The sequence below is a fragment of the Setaria italica genome, chromosome II, assembly GCF_000263155.2.
Source record: "Setaria italica strain Yugu1 chromosome II, Setaria_italica_v2.0, whole genome shotgun sequence".
NCBI classification, from domain to species: Eukaryota; Viridiplantae; Streptophyta; class Magnoliopsida; order Poales; family Poaceae; genus Setaria; species Setaria italica.
In genome coordinates this window covers 14956436-14978639 of record NC_028451.1, presented here as the reverse complement: position 1 = coordinate 14978639, position 22204 = coordinate 14956436, and the positions used below count along the sequence as shown (strand labels likewise).

The following is a 22204-nucleotide window of genomic DNA, read 5'->3' as shown; positions in this document are numbered from 1 at the left end:
TCATTGCTTTTTCCTCTCCATTTCGTGAAGCTAATGGGCACATTGTCCCTTACAATTGCCCCTAGCTGAGCGACGTACTTGTTTGCCGCATCGACGGGAGCAACCGGCCTGCCGTCTTCTGACACTTCTGTGATCTCTAGCTTTTGCGATCCATCCATCACCATGCTTCAACCTCGTGTCTTCTTAGGGTTCGCTGATCCAGACAGCTAATAGTTCAAGATTCGTTAATTAATACATAATAATATAGAAGAAGACATTCTAAATGGGGTACAATGTTATTAATGATATATACCTCGATGGTATCTTCCGCCGTGGCAAGGTTTTGCTCGGGCTCTTCGTTGCCATCGGCGGATATGTTGAGGTACGTGTCCACCTGGTTATTCTCTTCTTCGATGTATGTTACGTTATGATCTCTACCAGCAATAATATCCTCCAGCATGAACCTTGCATTCTCGTCGTCCGCCATCTCAACTACTCCAAACACACATGAAATCATAATTACATCTACCGTTAAGGTATATAAATGAAATCATAGAAACGTACACATGAAACCGTACACGAAATTAAACTTACATGAAAACTTCTTAAGAAATACACAAAAAATCTTGAATGCAACTTAATTACATGAAATATATTTAATGTATTACAAGTTAGTGTACACACATGAACTCATAGAAGAACAACGTGAAACCATACAAATTTATACTAATTTCTACTAAATTCTATCAAAATTGAAGCGTAATTTTTTTATACAGATTTCTACTAATTTATTAGAATTTCTATAAAATTTGTACAAATTAGTACTATTTCTAAGAATTTCTACCAAATTTTATAACTAGAAAAAAATAAATAAAAAAGGCTTGCATCACTGTCTTGCATCACTGCCAAATTTATTCTAACTTCCTATACAATTTTACCAATCCAAAATTTTCTATTAATTTTATAACTAGAAAAAAATAAATAAAAAAGGCTTGCATCACTACCAAATTTATTCTAACTTCCTATACAATTTTACCAATCCAAAATTTTCTATTAAATTTATAACTAGAAAAAAGTAAATAAAAAAGGCTTGCATCACTGCCTGCATCACTGCCACAATTATTCTAACTTCCTATACAATTTTACTAATCTATAATTTTCTATTAATTATATAACAAGCAAAAAGTAAAAAAAGGCTTGCATCACTACCTTGCATCATCACTGACCAATTTATTAACTAGAGCGCCGGGTGCCGAGGTTTTATGCACGCGGGCGCGGCGGAGGGTCGACGACGTGTGAGGGTGGCCACGGCGGCAATGCGCTCGAGGCGGATCGGGGCTCAAGGTGCGGACAGAGGATGGTGCACCGACAGAGGAGGGAGGACGGGGCGTCGGACGGATCAAGGAGGGAGGATGGGGGCCTGGACGGAGGACGAGGGAGGACGGGCACCGGACGGAGGAGGGGAGGACGGAGGGCCGGATGGAGGAGGGAGGACGGGGTGCGCGGACGAAGGAGGGATGACGGGACGCCAGAAGGAGGAGGCAGGACGGGGTGCCGGACGGAGGAGAGGACGGGACGCCGGACGGAGGAGAGGACACGTCTCGCGGACGACGACGAATGACGGCACGGATCAAGGTGGAGGACGACGGCGCGGACAGAGAGGAGGCGGCGACGGGGAGGAAGACAACCGGTGGCGACGGGGACAGAGGTGGCAGTGTGATGCCCGCGGAGCCGGCAACGGAGATGATGCAGAGGCTAGAGAGGAGTAAAAATTTCGCTAAGTTACCGGGTGAGGGGGAGTAGAAACACCAAATACTTTTATCCACCCCCCACCATTTATCTCGATTTGTAAGAAGAACCGAGAGAAATGGACTTTTAATCTCGATTCTTCTTACAAACCGAGATAAATAGCCTGCCCTTTTATCTTGGTTTGTAAGCAACCAAGCTAAAAGCCTGCCCTTTTATCCCGGTTTTGACGCACTCGGGGTAAAAGGACAACCCTTTATCTCGGTTCCTAAATAGAACCAGGATAAAAGGTCACATCTAGGCGGGAACTGAAATTTACCCTTTTGTCCCAGTTCTAATTACAAACTAAGATAAAGGGCCTTACAAACCGGGATAAAATGTCCCTCTCCCATTTCTCATCTCGCTCTTCTTTTTTGAAAATATATTTTTTTATGTTTTCGCTGGATTTCATGCAGCAAAAAGTAAAACTTTACATATTGGAACATGCAAAAATATATTTAATTAGCAATTATATTTACAATAAGTTTGAATGACTCATTAATTCTACACTAGTTATATTACCTTCTTAAATAATTTTTTTACTACATCACTATCATCAAGAAATTATCAATTAAATAATTTATACGCGTGAAAACATCTAATTTAAGCACACATGAAATTGTATCAAGTAGTACATGAAATTAATCATAAATGTGAAGCAAATTTAACGCATTACAATGTAACATTAAAAAATCTTCTTCACGAATGTTCCTAGGTCATGATCGCGGCGGAAGTACGGAGCCTCTTCTTTGGATAGTAGGAGGCTAGGGTCAACTTCAACAGTGAATGAAGGCAGGCCTGCAAACTGATCATAATCATTTGATTTGTCTGTTTTATCCTCGACTCCCACAATTTTTCTTTTACTTGGAAGGACTATGTGGAGCTTTGGCTCCCATGGATCTTCTAGATTTCTTTTGGGTTTGCTAGACATGTCCTTCACAAAGAAAACTTGATGCATATCATTGGCGAGTAAGAATGGTTCACACTGTATCCAGTCTTGCTAAGGTCCACTATTGTCATTCCATACTGATCTTTGGTTACGCCATTTAGCTTCACCCATTGGCAACAAAACAGAGGGATGCACAGCGGTCTGTATTCAATTTCCCGTATCTCCTCTATGAAACCATAATAAGAGTCCTTGCTACTATTTCTGCCTATGGCATCAATGCGGACACCACTATTCTGGTTTGTGCTTTTCTGGTCTTGGACTCTCGTGTAAATTGTATAACCATTTATCTCGTAGCCTTGGAATTTCACAATTATGCTAAAAGGTCCTTTGGCTAACCAAAAAAGTTGTTGGTGAATCTCATAGTTACCCATAAGTTGTTTGCGCAACCAGGAGGGAAAAGTTTTCACATGGCTTCTTGTAAGCCAAGCATCGGATCTCGCCGGGTTTTTGGAAACTAACATCTGCTTGTGCTGCTCGATATACAGAGCCACAAAGGTTGACTGATGTAGAACAGTGTAGTGTGCCTTGTTGAACAAATCAGCATCATTGCTCAAACATACTTTCCTTCCAAGGGTGGCGTGAAGTTGGAACCCCAATCGGGTCAATTGAGTCAATAAAATCAACACAAAACTCAATCATCTCCTCTATTCCATATCCCTTGGCGATGCTTCCTTCTGGACGGGCACAATTAAGAATATAGTTTTTTAGGACTAACATCAACCTCTCGAAAGGCCACATATTGTGCAGGTATATTGGTCTGAGAATATTAATCTCTTTTACTAGGTGAACCACAAGGTGAGTCATAATATTGAAAAAAGATGGTGGAAATACCAACTCAAAGCTAACAAGAAATTGCACCACATTGTTTTGTAGCTTTGTTAGCTTTGATGGATCGATTGCCTTCTGTGAAATCGCATTGAGAAATGCACATAGCTTTACGAGCGGCAATTGAACATTCTCTGGTAGAACACCGCTCAGTACAACCGGAAGCAACTGGGTCATCAACATGTGGCAATCATGGGTCTTTAGATTTGTGAACTTCTTTTCTTTCATATTTATTATTCTCTTTATATTCGAGGAGTACCCATACGGGACCTTCAGACTATTCAAGCATCCAAACATGCTATCCTTCTCTTCCTTGCTGAGGGTGTAACTAGCAGGACATAAGTAGTGTTGTCCGTTATCTCTCTTTTCCGGATGTAGTTCATCCTATTGCCCCATTTCTTTAAGGTTGCATCGTGCTTCCAGTGTATCTTTTGAGGGCCCATAAACACCCATGAAGCCTAGCATGTTCACACAAAGATTTTTCATCAGGTGCATCACGTCTATTGCGTTGAAGACATCTAGGGTTTCCCAATAAGGTAGCCCCCAAAATATTGATTTCTTCTTCCACATGGCTGCACGTCCGTCATCGTCGTTCGAAACAGGTTGGCTACCAAGACCTTTTCTAAATACTACCCTTACATCCTTTATCATCTCAAAGACACATTTTCCATTATGATGTAAATGTTTTTTACGAGTTTCTGGCACCCCTTTGAAATGCATCCCGCTTTCTCGTAGCTGGTGGTGAGCATGGAGAAATCGATGATGACCCATATAGACTACCTTCTTACAGTGCTTCAAATACATGCTATTTGTGTCATCTAAGAAGTGGATACAGGCTCGATATCCCTTGTTTGTCTGTCCCAAGAGGTTACTTAGTGCAGGCCATTCATTGATGGTTACGAACAACAGTGCTTGCAAGTTAAACATCTCTTGTTTATCCTCATCCCACACATGTATACCTTCTTCCTTCTAGAGCTGTAAAAGTTCATCAATCAACGGTTTTAGGTGGACATCAATGTCATTGCCGGGTTGCTTTGGGCCTTGGATAAGCGCCGACATCATAATGAACTTCCATTTCATGCACATCCAAGGAGAAAGGTTAAACATACATAAGGTCACAGGCTAAGTACTATGACCACTACTCAACTCACCAAATGGATTGAATCCATCAGTACTTAAACCAAACCTTATGTTCCTTGGATCACCTTCAAACTCCAGGAATGCTCTATCAATTGATCTCCACTGAGCCCTATCAGCGGGGTGTCTCAGCATCTTATCTTCCTTACGTTCTATTTTGTGCCATCGCATCAACTTAGCATTTGCCTTGTTCCTGAACAAGCGCTTCAAGCGTGGTATTATAGGGAAATACAACATCACTTTCGTGGGAACTCTCTTCCTGAGAGGTTGCCCCTCGACATCACCAGAATCATCTTGCCTAATCTTATACCGCAGCGCTTCGCACACGGGACACGCACCCAGATCCTTGTATTCAACACCGCGATAGAGGATACAATCATTAGGGCATGCGTGTATCTTCTGAACCTCCAATCCCTGAGGGCAAACAATCTGTTTAGCTTCATATGTTGCGGATGGCAATTCATTATCCTTGGGAAGAATCTTCTTGACAATTTTCAACATCCCCTGAAATGCCTTATCGGACACACCATTTTTGACCTTCCATTGCATAAGTTCTAGTGTGGTACCCAGCTTTTTATGGCCTCCCTGGCAATCTGGGTATAGCAATTTCCTGTGATCATCTATCATGCGCTGCAACTTTGATGCTTCCTTCTGAGTTTCGCAATCTCTGTGTGCATCCCTAAGCACCTGACTGAGGTCATCAGTATGGCCATCTTCTGCAAACTCATCTTCATCAGCCTCACCCATTATAGTATCTGCAAAAGATTGGCCTATAGTGCAATCCGGAATGTTGTTATCCTCCTCCTCCTGTTCACCGTCTTCCATTACAATCCCTCTTTCGCTGTGATGGGTTCAAACAAATAGTTAGGCGTGAAACCGTATCTAAACAAGTGCCTGTGAACAGTCCCCTAGGAAGCCTTTGAATAGCACTTCTGGTTACTGCATTGGGCGCATGGACAAGATATGAACCCGTTCTCTGGCTTGTTCGCTTTAGCCACTTCAAGAAAATTATTCATGCCAGCAATAAACACTTTGATCCGCCTGTCCGCGTTATACATCCATTGTCGGTCCATCTGCATCGTATTACGCAAGCCATCAATAAATGGATTACAATAAAACTATCCATCATATATTGCTACAATTTTAGATAAAAATACACAAATTAAAATTTCAGAAGGAAACAACATCATACAGTACGACAAACTCAAATATTGCTGAAAGTTTACATAGAAATACACAAATTATTTAGCTCGTATTTAATTTATAATAACTACACTATTAAAAAATTCAATATTTCCCACATAATGTACTTATTTTAAAAATGACTAATTGCATAGCTCTATCTGAAAAGTACTAAAGTATCAAATTACACCTACAATCTATATGGCTAATTTATACGTATTAAAAACACATGTACTCTAATTTTTCCCTAATACATAAAATTGAAATAATCTCAATTCTACCTCACATTTATTGTCCATTCTCCCTCACATTCAAACTATCCATCACATTGTAGCTCAAAAACATGTATAAATACAAATCCTCTACATGCTTAACAACAAACAAACTAATTTTTCTCCCTCTCTAAAGTATAAAATAAAACTTAACAACAATAAATGAACGGAGCATGAAGTAGCTAACCTTCACAACACTTTGGATGGGTGAAATCCCCACGAAAATGAGGAAAAAAAATTTTTAGCAGCACCTCCCCTAGGCTTGCTTCGGCGCCATGGAGAGGATAAGCTTCTCTATCTTTGTGGAGTGGAGTGGCTCGGGCTGAAGGAGTGGAGGTGGAAGAAAGGGTACTTGTATATAAGATTTTATCCCGGTTGGTAAATCCAACTGGGACAAAAGATTAGAGCTTTTGTCCCGGTTGGTGGTTACTCCTAGTTGGTAACGCCAACCGGGACAAAAGCTTCAACCTTTTTGTCCTGGTTGGAATTACCAACCGGGAGTAAAATGTTTATCCTGGTTGGTAACTCCAACCGGGATAAAAGGTTGAAGCTTTTGTCCCGGTTGGTAGCTGCAACCGGGGGTAAAGGGTGGCGCCGTCGGTGCCCGGAAACTAGCCGTTTTAACTGAGACTAAAGGGTGGCCTGTAGTCCCGGTTGCAAAAAAGAAACCGAGAGTAAAGGTGCGCCCTATTCCAGCCTACCGTGACGCACCCCCTTTTCTCCCGGGCCGAAATTAAACCGAGACTAAAGGGGATGTGGTATCTAAAGTCAGTTCTCTAGTAGTGCAGGAATCTCTCGGATGGGTAATTTTTTCTTTTTTTTAATTTCGTCTAACATCATAAGAATTCCTGCGATAGAGGCAGAATTCTGAAACATGTGGTAGCTTCTTTGAAGTGGCGCAGCATATTCTCTCTCTCTCTAAAAAAAGGCTTGCATCATATTCATTGCCCCTTGCTATGTTTGCAGTCGTATTTTGATTCTCTCCTCCTATCTCTCTCAAAAGGATTTAAGTTTCACTTGGGTCATCGGGTCGACCCAAATTTTGTTAAAATGAACTAAAATACAATGGCAAGAAATAAACTAAATGACATGTCATGATTTCCTTGCAAAAAAAATTAATTAGCCGATCCAAAAAATATCATTGGGGAACTACTTATATCCTTACTGCTAGCCTAGGCCCTTTATATATAGCAACACAAGTCTTATTTGTTTTGTTCACTTCATTTCCATTCCATTCTCTCTAGACTAGCTTTGCAAACTTGGATGGTAGCTACTAGCTACTAGTTGTCATCAGCCATGCATATGTGGGAATGAGTGGTATCAGGACTGCTAGCATCACGGACTAATTGCAAATAACTGTAATGCACGGTGTGTGCTCTAGTCGATCAGGATCATCATCTCCACAGCCTTTCCGGGGCACCACCAGCGGCGGGCTCACGGGTGTTGGCAGGTGCTCGGCGGCGCGATCTGCCTCGCAGCTAGGGCCTCGCCATGGCAATGGTATAGCGGGCCTCCAGAAAGCTGCTGTGCGATCCAATGACCCTGAACGACGGCCACGACCGGTCAGCTGAGGTCACCTCGTTTCCTCTGTTTAGTTGCCTACTTGGGGTTGTACTTTTTTGCCAGTAGTTGGTGTTGAATCGTGTCGCTGACGACGAGCTAACTGTTTCTCTCAAGTCTCAACAACAATCAAGGTGGCGAGTGATTACAATAATCATCGCAGGTGATTCATTGTACCTGCAATTTGCAAGCGTCGCGAGTGATAACCATCGAGCATCACCAACCAAATAGGTACGCATCCCTCTCAAGTAAAAGTGGATGTCATATATCAGTCAACCATTAGAGATGTACTAAGTGCAAGCATCAAAACGATCGATTGTCTGCCTTCTCAAATACCTAAAGATTCGTAGATTAATTGCTTTGCTATCTTCTAATCCATCACTGCAAAATTATGCAGACATCACAATTGGTATTGCACCTACCGCTAGATATGATGACTGTACATCTCCATGTGGTCTCTGTTCTACACACATGGTTTTTGCGGCAGTCGAAACCGATGCGAGTTAAAATCAGCGCAGATCTTCCATCCATATCAGAAAATTAATTCAAGAGAGGCATGCATGCAGCTCATCAGCCGCATTCTCGACATTATGGATTTTGTTATTTATTGCCAGCCACCTAGCTCTGCTATATAATTCACACGCCAATACGGCAATACACCTGCTGCGCTCATTTTGTCTCACCACTCGCCAACTTAACACGTATTTCTTGTGTAAAGCAATGCGCTCATTTTTTTTGTCTTCCTTTGGCTATGTAGAAAGAGGCTATGCATGCGATCTGCAGTACTAGCTTTTTGAAGTGGCCTGCCACTGGTTTATTACCCGGCCCCTTGCAATGCGTGCAGCAAGTCGTATTTTGATTCTCCCTTCCTGTCTCTTGTAGGGATTTTCATTTATTTTAGTCATTAGGTCGATCCAAATAAATTATGTCAAGATGAAATGGTATATAATAAGAAAAGAAATAAACTAAAACGACATGATATATAGTTATTTAGATGATCCAAAAAAATATCATTTAGGAACTATACTTGCATCCATTCTCTCAATGGAACACACCGCTGGCATTTCTGAACCATGTAGAGGTCATAACTTTCCACAACCTTTCTTATCTGTATGAAAAATACCTCTATGAAGAATAGTAGTGATGTGTGTGCGCGCGTGTGTAAAAAAAAATGTAATTCTATGGCACGACCAATTAATTTCCCGCAGCAATAAGGTGGGTACTTCACTTTAGCTGCATACTCCCTCCATCCCAAAATACTATTTGTTTTGACTTTTCTAGATATATAATTTTTGTTATGTATCAGATATATATGTGCATATCAAAAATTATGTATTTAGAAAAGTCAAAATAAATAGCCATTTAGGACAGAGGGAGTATATAAGTAGGATGCGCTCTTTTCTGATGCAAAGCGCAGTTGCATAGGACGTAGCGATCAAGGCCAATGCAAACTTGCTGCACTAGTTTCTAGGCATGCGCATGGGAATGACCGGTATGAGGAAGACTGCTAATGTTGCAAGCTAATTGCAAAGAATGGTAACGCATGACGTGGCCTCTAGAGTCTAGACGATCTTGATCATCTCCCCAGTCTCGCTACGGCACCGGTGGCGGCGGGCTGACGGCTGTCCGCAGGTGAGTGACGGCGCAATTGGCCTCGTAGCTAGACTGTCAGCGGGCGATGGTGGCGAGGCTCTGATCGCGGCGGCGTGGCGCGACCGAACGTGCAAGCGGGTGACCCCGACCGACGGCTGGCCTGCTCAAGTAATCTAGTTTGTTGTGTTTCGTTGGTGTTGTACTTGCAAACCAAACGCTCGCTGCGATTCATCTCAATGCTGACGAACAACAGATGTAAGCTGCCACACTGACAGTTTTCCTCCGCAACAATCAAGCCCTGGCTCACCAAGACATCACAGTTGATATTGTACCTACTGACACGCTTTTTTTGGTAGCAGACGAAACCAATGCTACTTCCTCCCAGTTACATCATCAAATCATCCATCCGTTCAACGATCAGTGGCTTAATCTCATGATCATATTCAAGGGGCTAGATTTAGATTATTCACCTAGCACAACTCACCCAATGAATCGGTCCAAAAGATCTAGCATTTTTTTAGAAACGTTCCTCATTGACAGCTACCTGTCCAACACTTCAAACCTTGGCCTTTTGGCTACCTGCAACGGTGGAATGCCAGAATCTCCAGGATGAGAGATTTTTTTCTTCTTTATTATGGGGCTGTTTGGATACGAGGTGCTAAACTTTAACAGTGTCACATCGGATGTTTGGATGCTAATTAGGAGGACTAAACATGAGCTAATTATAAAACTAATTGCAGAACCTTGTGCTAATTCGCGAGATGAATCTATTAAGCCTAATTAATCCATCATTAGCAAATGGTTACTGTAGCACCACATTGTCAAATCATGGACTAATTAGGCTTAATAGATTCGTCTCGCGAATTATACTCCATCTGTGCAATTAGTTTTGTAATTAGCTTATGTTTAGTACTCCTAATTAGCATCCAAACATCCGATGTGACAGGTGTTAAACTTTAACAGGTGTTTCCCAAACACCCCCTATACCAAAACATCATTTGGGCGGGCTATGGAGAAAGAAGCTATGCAGGGGATGGGCGGGCCTGCAGTAGTAGCCTTTTGAAGTGGCATGCCACGTGTTTGTTATTCCTTGCAGTGTGTGTAAACCGTATTCTAATTCCTCTCTCGCTTTTCATGTCTCTGTTTGAGCATGTTTGGTTTTTGGATTGAATTTATCCGGTATGAAAAGGTATCAGCTCATCCGGCGTTTTCTGAAGAACAAGTTCGCATGAGAGATTGTCTTGTGTTGTTGGCTTGTGGGAATGCATTAGGCCTCGTTCGGATGGCCTGGATTAATTTCAGCTCTGTATCTAATTCAGGTCTAGATTGGGTGAATCCAGGCGTGTCACTCAATCCAGGCATGGGATTAATCCGACTGGATTTAATCCTTGGTTGTTCGGTTGGACAGGAATTAATACAGGGAATAAACCGTTAGTGCCAAAAATCTCAGTCACAAAGCAACATATGATTATCCTCACATTACATAAAACCATGCTTGATGAGGTAAAAATTAAATTACATGTATGAACATGACCAGAGTCTTGATGAGTTGAAAATTAAATTAGAACCCAAGAAGGTAAACATCTCCTGCACTACACCGAAGCACATCAGGGTGATCATCTTGAGAAGCCTACGCCACAATGCAGCAGACGATTCTTCTTCGACTGCACATCAGAACAGAATAAAATAAGATGGATCACATCCTTTGTACATGTCTAGTAGTTGACAATCAAAAGCACATATTGCTACAGATAGCAATTACACACTACTAACAGGCATAACCACACAGCCAATCCAGATCACTAGCAAAAGCACAGCTCTGCAGCAATTTTATTTTTAGTTCATCTGAGCAAGGACAAACTGAACCACCAACGGCCTTCCAATAGAGACTATTCTTCTATGTTCTATTCACACTAGTAATATAAATGCATAATGAAAGCTGTCAAGTAAAGGGAGTCAATACCTGCTAGGCCATCTCATTCCTAAGCCAAATCAAAGCGGATTCTTCATCTTCTTCACTAGCACAAATAAAAGTCTCTTTGTTTTCTTTGCTCTTGGTGAAGATTGCATAAGCTTTGGCCTTTTCCTGTTTGGTCACTTCCATTGTGTTGATAATCGATATGCACCTTTTGATGGAGTATTCATCACCTTTAGCAGCCTCCTTATCTCTTGCCTCCTTTTCTCTTGTCTCATTTTCTCTTGCTAGCTGTTGAGCTTCATCTTCTGCTTGCTTTGTTCTCATTTCAAGGAATCTCTCCATCATAGCTTCAATTTTTGCACTCTTTCTAGGCCTTTGTCCTTCCTTTTCTGGTTTCTTTCTTGATGCAGCCATTCTTCGTTGTCCACTTCTTGCCTCCTCTTCTTTATCTCTTGCATCCTTTTCTTCATCCTCTTCATCACGTATCTCATGAATTTCCTATAGGGCTTCTTCCTCAGCTTCTTCCTCTACAACATCAATTTGTTGAAGGGGCTCTTCCACACGTTGTGACTCAATAGAAGTGAAATTGTATGTCCCTAGATGACCTACATTTGGCACAATGCATTCAGAAAAATAGGACAAGCACCTATTTTACATCATAGAGATCTGACTAGGAAAGAGCTTAATATACAGAACTTACCATCATAGAGTTCTCCCAAAGCATCAAAGAGCAGAAAGCTTGCCTTGTTGTTTTGAAACTTCTTGATTTTGAGGAAAGTCTGCATATTTGAAAAAAAAACATTGATCAAATACAAAGTTATCACTATGAGGTTATCCATAGAATTGCTTCAAGAAATTAACTTACCACCATGAGGTTCTCTCACATTGTGGCTGATCCTTCAACCATATTTCTTTGTTCATTCCATTTTGACCCACTTTGCATTCTTGCCGCTTTGAGCATCTTGTAGTCTCTCTTAAGACATTCTTTATCTTGAATTTGTGCCTTTGTGTACGAGACAGACTTGTTTCTCAGATGGAACTCCTTCACCATCTTGTTCCACCCTTTAGTGTTCCAACCGTTGTCACTTCTATAGCCACAATCTTTATACTCATGCAGAATTTCAACAAGTGATTTCTCAAGAGTTGGGTTCCAGTCCACTCTTTGTTTTCCTACATAAACAATGGTCAAGCATTAGTAACAGAAATTTCATAGCATCAATAATACAAAATTGACAAGAAACAAATTGCTAGTACTGAACCCACATTTCTTGGGCGATGGTATCTCTCAAAGCATTGCCTTGTGCAGTGCCTGAGTCATTGTTTTGATCGCCATTGGGTAAAGAAACAAAGTGTGTTGGATCGATATTATCGGCTGATGATCCAACCATTCCTCATCTCCATGAAGTAATTGGATTAGATTGTGGAAGATGGATGCAGCTATAGGTATTTTCACTTGATTTTCTAATGTATGGAATGTGGCAACTTTGAGAATGGGGAATCGCTTCTTAAGCACTCCCAAAATCCTTTCGACATGGTTCCTCAGTAGTGCGTGGTGGTGGTTGAAGAGCTCCTTTGAGTTTTGTGGTCTTCGATGTCCAGCTCCAAATTCTTTCAAATGGTATCGAACCCCTTGATATGGAGCGAGGAAAGATGGAGTATTTGCATACCCTCCATCAACCAGATAGAATTTGCCTGGAGGTACCTGGAAGCCCTTGCTCATAGCCGATCTTAGCACTCTGGAATCTGTAGCTGATCCCTCCAATCCACTAGAAATAAAAGTGATGTTGAGATCAAAATCACATGCCACCATCACATTAATGCTTAGTGTGCCCTTTCTATTCCTAAAAGGAGAATGGTTCTTAGGGAATATGGAAACGGGGATATGAGTTCCATCAATGGCACTAAGACAATTCTTGAAGAATGGATAGAATCTAGGATTATCTTGGATTTTCGGATGCACTTGATTAGGATCGGGGGACTAGAGGAAACGACGAGAAAGTGTGGGAATGACCTTCTTGAAGAAGTGGTTGATGTGACGATGGAAGGTGTCGTTGCTGTGCCCAAAGGTCACTACAAGATCCTCATATGAGGCGTTGCGACTTAACATGCATAGGAAGAAACCCAACTTTTCCTCCACCGTAATCCTTGTATCAACAACAAGTCTTTTCCTTCTAAGATAAGTCGCCAACTCTTTGAAGATGTGGGGTTCCATCCTAAATATAACTTGACAGTTCTTGATATATCCCTCAAGGAGTCGACGAACCTTAACCTCTCCTGTTTCTTCTGATGTATGACGTTTCTTCTTTACTCCTCCTTCTCTAGCAGAACCCATCAGATATAAGGCAGGGAATAGAAAACATCATCATGTCATCATCTTCTTCCTCCCTCCTCTTTCTAATACGATCTCTCAATGAGATATTCATTGCAGAACTAAAGCATATAAATTTATAGTAAGATAGAAGCTAAATAGATAAAATGGAAGGCTAAATAGGTTGTCACCTAAATTACTCATTGCAATAGAAAAAATTACTTATTGGAATAGACTTAAACATAGATAGAATTATGTACCTATTGGAGTTGGTACCGGATCCCAAGAAGGGGGTGGTTCACCTTCCCCAACTCTTAATGGTGCTGGTGGGATCTACAAGTAACAAGAAAAAGTTAGCACATCAAAAGCTTCTATCCAAGAACAGATATAATGTAATAGTTAAAGCAAATACTAGCATTAACATCTTTGAATGCTAATGTAACATTAGCATCTTAATTAAGCAAACAAATAACCTGACATGGATGAATTTTGCTGTAGGACCACACATGACAGTAAGATCAATTTGCATCAAGAAATCACTACAGTGAAAACTTGGAGATCCTTTTGTGAATTAGCATAAGCAGCAATGGATCTAGCATCTGTGAGTCTGTGATATGATTGGGGCAATAGAATTTGCTTAAACTAGTACGATTGGGGCAGCTCCAGCTCTCGATCAACACAAACAGCATCATCAGCTCGTGGTTCAGAACCATTTCAGAATTTGGCTCATGGGTAAAATGGTCCTGAAATTTAGAATGACCATCCAACTTCATGAAAAGAGTTTTCTATGCTTGGGGTCTCTTGATTTGCAAGACATACAAAGTAGTTTGTAAATTTTGCTAACAGAAACAGTAGTAGGAGCTAGCTATGCTGTCTAATTAAGTAATTAAGGAGATAGAAAATCAACAAGGCGTGAGTGTGGTATATTTTCACTGCTAGTAGAAGCTTTGCTTATTAAATTACTAACTCATTATCTTTTATACAAGGAGTGCTTATTAACTCAAAGCTACCCAGGCCATTACTGCAGCTCTACTCTATTCTAGCTCTAGGCTGTAGCTGCAGCACCAGGCGAATCAGAAATAAGGCAAGAAATCAGGCAAGATGATCGCATAGAATCATGTTGAAAATTTAACATTAAAATTCTGGATAGTCAGATCAATCAAACAATTCTAGATATATTACATAGATGAACTAGAACTAATAGCTATTTTCAGTACGTTCACTAGGTCAACTCAATATCTCAATTCTTTCATAATAACTTGTACAAAAGAACCTTGCTCGACCAAGCACCATCTTTCTTCAACTCTAAAAAATTCGAAACCAAAATATTCACCCATTAGCTTCAAAGTATACCTGTTGCTCAGTGCTAAACTAACACATTCAATCACTATGGTCTTGACACATAAAGAAATGACAGGAGCTCCATAGTTCTGATTGCATAATAAGTTGATGCGTTTATTGTTAGTTTCAGGCTTCAGGCACACACACTAGGTGAAGTTGCAAATAAGTTGCATCAATCCAGTTGCCTTTTGATCAAACAGTACCAATAAGCCCACACCATATGCCCTTAGGCAGACCAAACAATAGTATAAGTAGACAGCGAATTTATGAGGTAAGTAGACAGTGAATTCATGAGGTAAGTAGACAGCGACTTTACCTGCTAGGTCATCATCATGTCATGGTAAATGCATGATGCATGGAAATCTAAAATCAGTTACCATAAAAAGGAAAGGTAAAGATCAAAGGAAACATGGCAACAGATATGATACAAAACCTGGAATTTCTAGAACAGGAACTAACAGGTGATTAACTAGCACGCATACTTTTCCCCTCAAAGAGATAAAGGAATCAAACAAACAAGAAGCTGATAGCCTGAAGTAAGATTGACTAGGACAGATGTCATGTTCCATAGTACAGCTGTAGCACCTGTCTAACTAACATTCTCATCGGCTGTAAAAATTACAATACTCTACTATAAGGAAGATGAATTTGTGCTTCAATCAACACCGAATCCAAATATGTCTCTCAGAAAGACAATGTTGGAGCATATGCAAAATGAACATAGCTACCCGAGGAGGGTCCGATCCCAAGCAAGTGACCACCCACAGGTGAGGTCACTTCAACTAAGCTAACTGACTGCCGACTGCTAACTGAATATAGGAAACAAATGAGTTTTCGTTCAGTCATGGTTTGGGTTACAGAAACTATAAATCAGAAGCACAGTCCAGCCGAATGAACCTAGAAACCGAAAGATTAGATCAGTACTGACTAAGCTAACTGACTGCCGACTGCTAACTGAATCAAAACAAAAAGAAAACACTAACAGATACTGAACACAAAGATGGATTACTGTCATCACAATAAACTGCACATGACAGATGTGAAGCAAAAGGAGCTGTCGGTATCACCAATGCAATGGGAAAAGAAAATTGTAGGAAGATTCTACTCAAAGCTGATGCTATATGCTATTCAGGAAAAGTCCTAGGCTCGCAAACATAAAAAACTATACTGGACAGAGCGAGGCAGACAGCAGGAACCTAGCATGCAAACCATACCCACATCTCCAAACATATGCCAATACCACACGCATATGCTAGTCATCGAAGAATAGAGACAAATACCAATCAGATCGAGAGGGTGGCAGCAGTGAGAGCAACCGCCGGACTCCAAACAAATACCAATCAGACTCTCGCAAGACGGCCGCGGCTGTCGCCGGATCTCGCGGATCGTGCAGCGATGGCCGGGCGGGCGGACGCAGGAGTAGATCTAGATCCCGGCTAGCCCGTGCACCAATCGACGAAACAAGAAACGATGGTCAGGGAGCAAGAAACCTAGGGCGAGAGGGAGAGAAGACAGGGAAGGCGGCGGCTTACTGGCGAGAAGGCAACGGTCACCGTCGCGGTGGTGGCCGTCGGAGATGTGCTGCACCGCCACGCCGCCACCTTGCGCCGCCGCCGCGTCGCCTCGCGCGCCGCTAGCGGAGCGTCCGTCTCCTCGCGTCGCGTGTGGCCAGGAACCGTTCCAGGAGGGATGAGGTGCGGATTGATTCCGGGCCAAGGAAGGAAGGATTGAAATCGTTCCGGCCCAGGTTTGGTTCCGGGCCAGGCCAACCGAACAGTACTTTTTATATTGGATCGTATTCGTTTCGGGCCGTTCCAATCCGTTCGGATTGGGCTGCAATCCAGGCCATTCCGGCCAAACCGAACGGGCCCTTACGCGGACCGGTTTCGTACGTGATGGACGACTTGATAACGTGTCACGTGATGCAAACCAAAGTTCGGTTAGGGTCGGTTCGGCCTGATCACACAGAACAAACACGTTGTTTATCTCCCGAGTCCCGATGCAAGTTACCACCGGCATTTCTGAAGCACATAGGATCGACCAAGGACTCCTTATATATCAAAGTGACCGGTTTCTCTTGGCAGTAATGTGACCCACAATAAGATAAGGCAATACATGCTTTGCTGAAGAGTTGAGACTTGGGATTTGAGACCATGCCCCATAAGGTTCAGGCTAGGTCCTTTATATGCGACCGAGTCTTATTTGTTTTGTTTATTTCCATTCCATTCTTTTGACTTGCCTATGCAAACTTAGATGCAGTTCGCTAGTGCTAGTCGCTAGCCATGCGTCTGGGACTGGGTGGTATCAGCAAGGCTACTAGTGCGGCAGATCAGTGTTAAGGAATCGTAACGCGCGGCGTGAGCTCTTCGACGCGATCTTTGGCGCGTCTACCAACAGTCTCCAGCGGCAGCTGCTGCACCGGCAGTGGCCAGTCCCAGCGAGAGACCATGGCGCGGCTGTGCGACGGAACGCCTGATGACCCTGGCCGATGGCCGGCCAGCTGAGCTCGTCTCGTTGGCTCAGTTTAGCTGATGTTGTACTATTTGGAAACCAAATGCTATGCAAATCATGCCGCAACTAATGACGCTGCCGCTTTCTCTCAACAAAAGTTAAGCCTCACTGATCCGCGAGCGATTACAATTGATTGCACCTGCAATCATCGCAGCGGATCCATTGTATCTGCAATCTGGCAGCAGGTCACCATGCTCAATCATCGAAGATGTATGAAGTAGTACAAGGCTCAGAAAGATCGATCATCTGCCTTCTCAATAACTATCATTCGGAAATTAATAATTTCTTAGCTATCTTCTCATCCACCACAGCAAAATTATGCAGACACCACAATTGATATTGCACCTACCGCTAAATATGATGACTGTACATCTACATGTGCTCACAGTCCTACATACTGTTTTTTCAGCAGTCGAAGCCGGTGCGTCTGCTACTCCCTCCGAGTTACATCACCAAATCTGTCATCCGTACGATGATCAGTGGCTTAATCTCTTGATCATCTTCAGGGGCCAGATTTTAGATGATCCCTAGCTCAACTCACCCAATGAACCACACCAGGGTCAAAAAGATCTAGCATCGTCCAGATGCATTCCTCATTGACAGCATACCTGTCCAACAGCTCAAACCTTAGTCTTTTGGCTTATTTGCAACGGTGGAATGCCAGGAATCTCCGGAATGGGAGACTTTTTCTTCTTTATTTTGTCAAACATCATAGCTTGGGTCATAAGGATTAGTCCTGCGATAGAAGCAGAGTTCTGGAGCACGCATCTGGCAACCCTGCATGGGTCTACCACACCAGCAGTAACAAGGTCTTCAAACTTGTCAGTCATCGCATTGTACCCAACTCGCCACTCACTGGCGAGAAGCTTCTCTACAACAGCTGAACCATCTGCCCCGGCATTGCGAGCTATCGTCATAGCAGGTACAAGAAGTGCCTAGACAAAAATTGGACAAATTTCAGAATATTATGAGTGGACAAAATTCAGAATTAGGATGCTGTGCAAATGTTACAAGTATTTTCTGAGCCTGTGGAACAAGCAGCAAATGTCAATGGACAGACATACTAACCTTCCCAACTATATTTACACCCATCTTCTCTTCCGGGTCGTCCACAAGATCCATGATACTGGGAATATGCTTTGATAAATGAACATATGTAACACCACCGCCAGGAGTTATGCCTTCACTAATGGCTGCAAAAGTTGCATTCTTTGCATCCTCCACTCTCAGCTTCCTATCCTCAAGTTCAGCTTCAGTGGCTGCCCCAACCTGAAATAGAATACAACTCTCTTCAAATATTCAGAAATAAAAACAGATATCACACCCCAGCTTAAATGATTTCTGCATTATAAATTTATACTGAAATATAGCTCAATCCCTGTTAAATCTCCAGAAACAAACTAACAAATTTAATATTGCAACTAAAATAATTTCTGTATGGCGCACTTCTCTACCTGAAAATATACATGATGCATACATCAAATTCACATCCAATACTTTCGGAATGCATGTTTATTGAAATGGCACCACACCTTAATAACTCCAACACCACGTGAGAGTTTAGCAATTCTTGCAGAGAACCTTTCTCTAAGATAGGAACTCGTTGTCTCCTCTACATCTTTCTTCAATTGCATGATTCTGGCTTCAATCTCTGGTCTCATTGAAGGATGTGCAATGATAGTCGTTGATTCACTAGTTATTGTGATCTTCTGAGCCATACCTAGCTGATCAGAAGTAATGCCATGAAGACCCCAGCCAAGGTCACTGGCAAAGAAATCTGCACCTGTTCAATTGAAGAAAACTACTCAGGGACTTCTAGAACAACATGAAGTGCAATCCGTTAAAGAAAATGAAAGGTACACTAGTGAAAGGTACAAAAATGCTGAGCTTAGCAGTCTGTTAAAGAAAATGTAACTTTGCCTCACAATCAACATGAACTGCTAAATGTAAAAAAAAAACACTTATTGGAAATACCACATTCTATCAGATCAAAATCTGTACGTTAAGGTATGAAGCTTCCAAAATGCTAGTTCTATATATTCACCTGTCATAATAGCAATATCTTGGAGAATAGCCTTCTTTTCATCTCCCAACCCAGGGCATTTAACAACCGCAACATTTAGCAATCCATTCAGTTTGTTAAGAACAAGGGTTGAATACACTGTATGCGACACATCCTCAGCAATAATTAATAAAGGGACACTCAACTGTGTCGTCTTCTCAAGCAAAGGAAGTATCTCCTGGACTTCGTTCACACGCTGATCAGTTAAGAGCACTCTAGCATTTTCAAATTCAACGATTGCTTTGTCATGATTTGTGATGAAATGTGGAGAAACATATCCCTTGTCTATCTGCAAGAATTAGATAGTGAATGATAATTTGAGTTAAAACCTATTAACTTGTATTAAATAATCATTACTTGGTATCTGTTTGAATTAGATTTTTTTCTCCAAATGCAAGATATGACCTGAAACAACTTCTTTCCCTGTTAACTTGTATTAAATAATCATTACTTGGTATCTGTTTGATAGATCATATGACACAGCCATTATCTGTTTTAAATTTGTTTGCATATAAATTTCAATGTTTAGGAAAACAATCTCTATGACTACATAAAAGATACCTTCATTCCTTCCTGCACCTCAACTGTGGTATATATCGAAGATGATGACTCAATTTTTATTATACCATCAGGACCTATCTTCTCCAATGCGTCAGCAATGAGATTGCCAACATATTCATCATTGCCAGATGATATTGAAGCAACAGCTGAAAATGAAGTTCAGAATTACTATGGTGAGCATTGAGTAGTCTGACACTGCAGATGAGTTCAAAATGAATGCATACACAAACATAACATTTCATACCAACAATGTATTTGAGGCAGAACAATGAAAAAAGATGGTTTGTATTTTTCTAGTCATTTCAAGCATATGCCGGGGTGTAGTCTTATTTTTTTTCTAATTTAAATCAAGCTGGAGCTCCTCCTTTCTCTATAATACAAAATAACATATGATATTCGATAACCAGTTTAGCCCTTGCCGGTAGTAGTATACTAGTGGGTGTGGTTTTTTTTTTATTTCTTTTTTTTCACATTTTTGCACACACAAATCCTCACTTTCCAGAACATAAAGATTACCTTTTATGTCCTCCTTTGTACTCACGGGAATACATTTGCTCTTCAAGATCTTAATTAGCTCGTGAACGGCTTTGTCAATACCCCTTCTCAAGGCAACTGGGTTAGCACCAGTGGCAACTGCCAACAACCCAAGATTGATGATTTCCCGAGCCAAAACAATTGCTGTTGTAGTTCCATCGCCAACCGCACTATTTGTCTTGGATGCTATCTGGCTAACACATGTCTAGTGAACAAGCAGCACCAATATTAACCAATTTAAGGATACAAGAAATGTAGAACCTTACCTCTTGAAGTAGCGAGGCACCCGCATGCTCGAGCGCATTTGGGAGCTCTATCGCCTTGGCAATTGTGACACCATCGTTAATTACTTTAGGGACATCATCTTGGTCAATAACAACATTCCTCCCTGCACCAAACTTCTAAGCTTTCAACAATCCATAGCACTACAAGACAATCCGTGTACTAAGAACTCCGACAATATGAGATATGGACCTAACAGCATAAACAACACCTTCACTGCTGAGGTGCTCCAAAGATTGCACCTTTTTTAACAGCAACATAAAGCATCCTTTGCCCTTCAGATAAAGTTACCTAATTTTGCGGCGAGGAAAAAAATTCCATCTGCAGCATTAGATGGCACTACCCTATTTGCAATAAATTGGCAGTTGTATGACAAAATTACAATAGTTGGAAACCATTCTACAGGTTTGGAGTACAATGTATACTCATGATGAAATGGAAAATGTTGGGAAGGAACATAGCAAAATAAGGTTGACCTGAGTCTCGATGTAACTACTCTGAACAAAATGTCATAAGGCCAACTGCCTAAGCAACACCAAATTCCATTTGTCAGACAGATTGGTTGCACTAAATGTACTATAGCTGAACAAGTTAGTGTACAGTTAGTCCGAACATTTTAGGTCCAAAATGGCTCCGAAATTGTTAGCTTAAAATATTTAACTAATACATGCAAATCGGACCCCATTCGCCACACAATTGATAAATGAGAACTCACGAGTACATCCCAGCGGGATGCACCCTAACAGGAACAAAATTAAGATGACAAAGGCGAGGCAAGCATATAGACGCGTAGCAGAAGAAAGTCCCCCACCTTTGGGGCCGAGGGTGACCGCGACGGCGTCGGCAAGCTTGTCGATGCCGGCGGCGAGCCCGCGGCGGCAGGCCTCGCCGGTAGATATGACCTTGACGTCCGCCCGCAACACCAGGCGGCGGCGGGGAGCGACCCTAGCCGGCCTGGGAAGCAGCTGCTGGGATGAGGACGAGAAGGCGGCTGCGGCGGCGAGGGAAACGGCGTTGAGGTACATCGGAGCGGCCGGCAGGAACGAATACTGAGGCACGCCCGGGGCCGAGCAGCGACAGCCGGCGGGCGAATACGATCCGATAGGCCGCGTAGAGGCGCCGGGAGCCCGGGAGGCGGAGGCGGGGGCAGAGGAGTCCCCTCGGCTGGGTGCCTTTGCGGGGGTTGGGGAGGGGAGCCGTGGCGCTGTGAGCCGCCGAGGTAGTGAGGTACCCCGCGTTCGAGAAGAGGGGGGAAGCGAGGCGGCGAGGCTGAAGAGTGAAGAACAGAGTGTGAGGGTTTTAGCGACAGGAGGTTTTATCTGTTTACCCCTTTCTTCCTCTTCTTTTATTTGTGTTGCTGCAATATCTGCAGATGCCATTACACGGTTTCAGTAGACACCATTCA

General features: G+C 42.2%; 1 protein-coding gene and 1 long non-coding RNA gene across 10 annotated transcripts; both read right to left on the bottom strand.

Moving 5' to 3' along the window:
• Positions 1-10693: 10693 nt before the first annotated feature.
• Positions 10694-16543, bottom strand: LOC101770791. 9 transcript variants are annotated; one of them, XR_002676388.1, is made up of 8 exons: positions 16382-16543; positions 13982-16285; positions 13769-13841; positions 12464-13630; positions 12066-12370; positions 11901-11979; positions 11246-11805; positions 10694-10946 (listed from the first exon to the last, which is right to left on the bottom strand). It is a non-coding gene; the product is annotated as an uncharacterized LOC101770791 (long non-coding RNA). The 9 variants fall into 9 exon arrangements; XR_002676384.1 differs by having other exon boundaries at positions 12464-12966; positions 13212-13630; positions 13769-16285; positions 16382-16542; XR_002676389.1 differs by having other exon boundaries at positions 16130-16285; positions 16382-16539.
• Positions 16544-17578: 1035 nt separating this feature from the next.
• LOC101775052 (ruBisCO large subunit-binding protein subunit alpha) lies at positions 17579-22198 on the bottom strand. The gene is made up of 8 exons (XM_004956102.3): positions 21611-22198; positions 20784-20905; positions 20500-20707; positions 19984-20129; positions 19405-19711; positions 18893-19143; positions 18429-18629; positions 17579-18295 (listed from the first exon to the last, which is right to left on the bottom strand). Exons 1-8 carry the CDS (start codon positions 22176-22178, stop codon positions 17981-17983), a joined length of 2118 nt encoding a protein of 705 aa, XP_004956159.2. The 5' UTR covers positions 22179-22198; the 3' UTR covers positions 17579-17980.
• Between the last annotated feature and the right edge of the window lie 6 nt (positions 22199-22204).